We start from the raw sequence: 6,000 nt of genomic DNA, 5'->3' as shown, positions 1-6,000 counted from the left end.
GAATGAGAAAAGAAGGAAATATTTTATCTTATGCAGCTGAATGTCTGCTATTCTGATCAAAATATTCTGTACAGTAGTGATGTGCCACTTTTTTTAAATGCCAACATATATGCTTTATGCTAAAACTTTCCCACAGTCACTGTTGTGTTGCAGATCTTTGTGCTGAACAAATCTCTAAAAAGGACGAGGAGACTGGCAAACGTTTCCAATTTTCTTCTCATTTTAATCTGTACATCAACACATTTTTAAACCCTTCAATCACACAAAAACAAAATTAACAAGAATATAAAAAGTGTAAAAAAAAAAAAAAAAAAAAATCCACTGAAAGCAACTGGTGTGAGTGAGACTGCAAGAAACAAGTTTCATGTCTGGTAGTTTGGCTGCGATCCATCCAGTGTGAGAAAGCAGTCACAGAGGTAGAACACACTCATACGGATGAGCACCTGCTTCATGAAAAGCTTTTCCTTCACGCTGCTTCAAACTCTTATATCATCTCTATCATGTGTCACATTCATATTCACATAACTATGATACACACAGGAATGATCCTTTGACAGGTGTTCAGTGGTTACTGATAGAAACACTCTGGAGTTAAAGGCACGTGCAGGTTAGTTGAGAGCGTAGTTGAACTGGTTGGAGAACTTGTCGTGTTTTCTCTTGTCAGCTTTGTTCATTAACTGAGCCACTCTGCGCAGGGAACTCCTGGAGAAGACAGCACAGAGCAGAGAGGTTAAAAATTCAAATTCATAATTATTTATCTGTGTCTGTGACAGAAAATAAGGAACAGCTCCACTTAAAGAATCATTTTTTTATTGTCTAGTTACTTGAATTTTACTCTTTTTATTCTTAGACCACTTGTAAGACAAGTTTAAACTCAAAGTGAAAGTATTTGGTATGATCACCTATCATCACTATTCATCAGCATCTGCAGTTTTTTTTAGGCCCGCCAATTATTGTCCTCCACTCAGAAGCCGACCTGCACGCCATGCTGTGATACGGCACGCTTTCAGCTAACAGGACTTTGGGAATCACCCTGATGGTGCAAAAATATCATTTTATGCAACTGGTGAAATTAGGATTCATACTTGTTGAAGACTTTTTTCTCCAGTCTGCAGCGGGACGTGTTGGTACTCTGCTTCAGGTCACTGAGGTTGGGGTATTTCTTCTTCTTCCCTTTGCCTTTTTTACCACCCAAACGGGCAGAGCCCAGGTCCTCTCCCGTCGCTGCCTCGATGTCTCGCATCAGCTCTGCATCTCGCCAGTCTACAACAGAAAGAGAAAGGTTATTCTGCTGCCTGGAGGAGATTCAGGAGACTCACTTCTGTCATACACAGAAAACTGATTTAACATCCAGTGCTCAAGCAGAACAGTAGGCTCAGGTACTGAAGCAGCCCTTTCAGTTTTCCAGCTTCCACTGCCATGAAGAATCCACTACTGCATCTGATAAGCTGCCAGTTTGTACTTATGAACACAAGTTGGGAATGTAGCTGCAGATTTAAAGGACCAAAACACCACCGGAAGACTGAACCAAGGTGGCACTGCTTCACTGTTTGTTGTATCTGCTTATAGTCTGTATATTATCTTGTTAAGCTGTTCCTCAGCTTGCACTGACTTTTTTAAATAACGGTCACTCCCAGTTTATTCAAATTCAATTTGCTCAAAGCCCTTTACGCAGTAAGATTAAAAACTCTACAGTATTAGAGAGAGCACCTTAATGAACGTTCACTTGGCAACAGCGGTGTGGAAGAAACCCCTTTTAACAGGAAGAGACCCATCAGAACCAGCCTCTGGGAGGGGATCCTTGTGGATAGTGGTATGTGCCAAAACTTACATCACAAATACTGGCATGCACCATCCTTCGATATAGTTTCAGATAGCCATGCACCGCCGGATTTTTGTAACCTTGCACATGCAGATGGCGGCTGAGCTCAGGGCATGAGTGTAGCTTCTGGTGCACAGACTGCTGATGTCGATGCCAGAGGAGGTTTGGAGGAATGGTACATGGACTGGTTCTTATATAGCGCTCTTCAACTCAAAGCATTTTACGCAACATGCCTCATTCACCTATTCACACAATCACTTCTTTCTACAGCCAAGTACTTTCTATCTAACATTCACACACATTCATACTCCAACACTGAGTCAGCAGCTTGTTGGCAACTTTATTCACTATGCACCTCAGCACTCTGCAACACTGCTCTGCAACTTTATGTGGTCTGCCACTTTGTGGCTAAGGTGGTTCTTAAACACTGCCACTTTGAAATAATACCACTTGCAGCTGATCATGGAAAATCTACTAGAGAAGAAATGATATAAAATGACTTACTGCAATGGTGATATCCTATTGTAGTACCAAGCTTCCCCATTCTTTCACAAATGTTTGCAAAGACATACTGCATGGCTAGGTGCTCGATTTATACACCTGTGGCAATGGCACTGAAAACACCTGTCCAGTACTTTTGTCTACATATTGTATCAGTGCAGGAGCAAAGATCTGCCAGGTGACACAGAGTGAGATGCTGTAACAGCTGGAAAAGATCAGAGGTTTGAAAAACATGTCAGTGGTCAGTGAGTAAAACTTGAGTACGAATGGTTACAGAGTTGCGTTAATGTCACAATTCACACAAACAACGATGAGTCCAGCATAACTGTGACGGCCTACAGCAGCACAGCTATGGGATTAGGTGAAATACCTGCTCACATTGGATCTACTCATGCTAGCATAAACACTGACATGCTGCCCCAAATCCCTATGATGACCAGTATTTACAAAATGAGCATCATGCTGTATTCAGTAAGACGTAAAACTAGCAGTTAATCCAATAAAGCCACCAGGAAAGTGTTCACTGAGCTCACAGACCAGTGGAGCTGAGAGCCATTTTCTCACAGGCTTCTGCACACTGGGCCTGTTTTTAGTCTCACAGGCATTATTTAAAAGAATGCTGGTTTAAGGCACTTTTTCCTGACCCAAAAGCGATGTCCATCTTTTCTATACAGCCTGTGTGCTAAGCTTAAGATTAAGGCTGAAGCCTTAAACTGGGGTGCAGAAAAAAAACAAATCAAGCAGTGAACAAATAAACAGCCACCTTTGTTATAGCTGCAATTTAAAAAAGTGGCTATTCACTCGGAAGGATCAACTTCTCTCTGCTCCCAGACTTCACTTGCTTTGTGTTTTCAATCATCGAGGCTTGGTGTGTGTGTGTGAGTTCACATCATCTGTATGTAATTAAGTACTCCCTGTATGTGCTGCTATTACAGCCTAAAACTTGAACAAAAAGTCATTTGACTGAGAAGTGTAATGAAGTAATTAGAGCTGATAATGTAAATGAGCTCTCAGTGGCCAGCTTTACAGAGCACGGGTAGTAAACAGTGTGTCCTACAGGCTCATTTGAATGCAATTCTGGTGTTAATGAAAACTGTAATGTCATAATTCTGGCCGATAAAGCAAAAGCGTCTGTAATGCAGAGTAATGTTGGTCTAAACGAAGAGACATTTCTACTTAATGATGTACTGCAGTGGAATCCCAGATAAACCTGCAGTAATGCAAAGTAATTACACTGTGATTGTGATGGGACTGAAGCCGCATTCAATGCTCTGTCAAAACACTGCCCCCAGCTCAGAGCCAGTGTGTATGTAGGGTTATTAATCAGCTGGTCTGACCCTGGGTCAGACTGGACCTTCAACTATCCCTCATTACACACACACACACACACACAGGCAGACAAGCCGTAATTGAAAAGCAGCTGGTGTATTTAGGGGAATCATTACTGCTAAAAGAGGAGCAGCTGCATTTACATTCGGGGTTTTGTGTGTGTGTGTGTGTGTGTGTGTGTGTGTGTGTGTGTGTGTGTGTGTGTGTGTTCAAAGTGTGTGTCCTCTGTTACTTTGTTGTTGCAAGTTTAAGAAGAGAAAATAAAGAACAGAAAGAAGAGACGAAAGAAGAAGAAAAAGAAAGGAGAAAGAGGGATGAGGGAGAATAACACTGAATTTAATCAGTGTTGCAGCAGGGCTCTTTTCTCTGTCAACACCTCTTAGTCCATCCAGCTGGGGTCTGTGAGTGAGACTGTGTGAGGGCAGGAGCCTGGCCACACACACACACACACACACACACACACACACACACACACACACACACACACACACACACACACACACACACACACACACACACACACACAGACATCTGGGCTCTCTGGTTGGTTCAAATGTAACTCAGCTACGCATCACTTAACACAAGGAGCCTGCATGTGTGTGACAGAGTAGCATAGCATCCATTCCTCTCCTCCCTGTCAGTCACCTGAATGGACTTCTTGGGTATTACAGTGTGTGTGTGTGTGTGTGTGTGTGTGTGTGTGTGTGTGTGTGTGTGTGTGTGTGTGTATGAGTGAGTGAGTGAGAGAGAGAAAGAGAGAGTCTGAATAAGACCCATAACACAGCTTGCAGAACATTTAAACACTTGTTAATATTAGATGGGAGCAGAGGTCAGCAACAAAATCCTGTGATTGTGATTTGGATACTTCTCCTCATCCACTCTGACAACCCGAGTAACACAGCGAGAAAGACAAAGCCTTCCAAATACAGTCACGGAAAAAAGGTTTCCACAGGACTCTATGCAGTCATTTGAGAATCAAAGTATATCCCATCATTCAATAAACTGCAGAAGTGCCTTTGGCAGCATGAACCTTTTGGCATTAACTTTTTGGCAAATATGCTGCAGTGCATTATGGCCCAACAGCTCCACTTTAGTCTCATCTGTTGAAAGGACATTGTTCTAGAGGTCTTTAGGTTTGAACACTCCTTTTAGAGAGAAGAGGTGAGGCCTTCACCGGGCAACCCTTCCAAACTATGGCTGTTTTTCTCACTGTACCGTCTAACGTTATGATTTTTTGCAGTTTTTCTGAGCATAGTCTGATCTTTGGGTGCATTTGCTGGGATGTCCACTCCTGGGAAGAATGTTAACTGTCTGGAATGCTTCCACTTGTGAATAATCCTTCACACTGTGGGCGTCAAATTGTCTGGAAATGACCTCGTAACCCTTTGATGGGCAGCAACAATTGATTAAGATCATTGCTGATGTCTTTCACCCTTAGCATTGTGTTAACACACACCTGAATGCTCCAGAACTTCTGCTTTTTTACACTTGCTGATGAACAGTTAATCAAGTACATTTAATTAACAGCAGCTGGCTGCTACTAAAGTCCTGTGGAAGCAGAAAAAGTGTCCTTAGTTCTTCACACGACTGCATGTGAAAACTCTTTCTCACGTGATGATACAGCAGTAGCACATTTCAGATTCACATTTCACTAACAGGGGCACGCAGAACCGCATGACCGGACCAACAGATGCCTCACAATAGCTTAACAAAACTGCAGTAGCTACCAACACACTTAAAAATAACCCACAATTATTTACAGCCTGTAGCTTACAGGACTTTCTGTGTTTGGTTCAGCTTTTATTCAATGCTTTGACACCTAATGGTTTTAATAAAAACGTGGATATTCATAGTTTTTTATGATTACCTACATTCCCTAAATGCATTTTGTCCTGTGGGTCTGTTTGTCTCAATAGATTTCCATTTCCAGTTTTCAGTCCTGGTACTGCCAAATTTCATACTGGTATAGATAATAATATGGATAACACATAATTTACCATAATATATCCAAATACTGGCTTCTTAAGAGTGACTGGACTTCCATATCTCATGAAATTCACCAGTCAAAAGTATGAGCTACTGAGATCTATCAAGCTAGCTAACCTGAGCAGAACTCTAATGACAATTAATCATAGAGCATAATGACAACTGACAAATTCAACACAAGGCTGTATAAAGTGGACCTGTGGCCACCTGAATATGACAGATAGTTGGTCCACTCATTGAAACTATGATAGTTTTTAATTGTATGAGTTGAAGCCGACAGTCTTGTTTCATCTGGAATGACAGATTCAGATTACAGAGAGATGATGATTCTTTCTCATCTCATGTGAATGACATAATCATAT

General features: G+C 41.7%; 1 protein-coding gene across 3 annotated transcripts in view; it reads right to left on the bottom strand.

Annotated features, from left to right (window-relative positions):
• Positions 1-285: 285 nt before the first annotated feature.
• The window catches only part of uvssa (UV-stimulated scaffold protein A), a 44,822-nt gene continuing 39,107 nt past the window's right edge, over positions 286-6,000 (bottom strand). For all 3 annotated transcript variants that reach the window (XM_030739444.1, XM_030739446.1, XM_030739445.1), the window contains exons 14-15: positions 1,086-1,263; positions 286-702 (exon numbers count right to left, since the gene is read on the bottom strand). In XM_030739444.1, coding sequence (XP_030595304.1) covers positions 609-702; positions 1,086-1,263 — 272 coding nt within the window. In that variant the 3' untranslated portion in view covers positions 286-608. The remainder of the gene's footprint in view (positions 703-1,085; positions 1,264-6,000) is intronic.

Source organism: Archocentrus centrarchus, chromosome 10, assembly GCF_007364275.1.
Source record: "Archocentrus centrarchus isolate MPI-CPG fArcCen1 chromosome 10, fArcCen1, whole genome shotgun sequence".
NCBI classification, from domain to species: Eukaryota; Metazoa; Chordata; class Actinopteri; order Cichliformes; family Cichlidae; genus Archocentrus; species Archocentrus centrarchus.
Note: the sequence above shows the minus strand (reverse complement) of the source record. Positions and strands in the feature narration are given on the sequence as shown.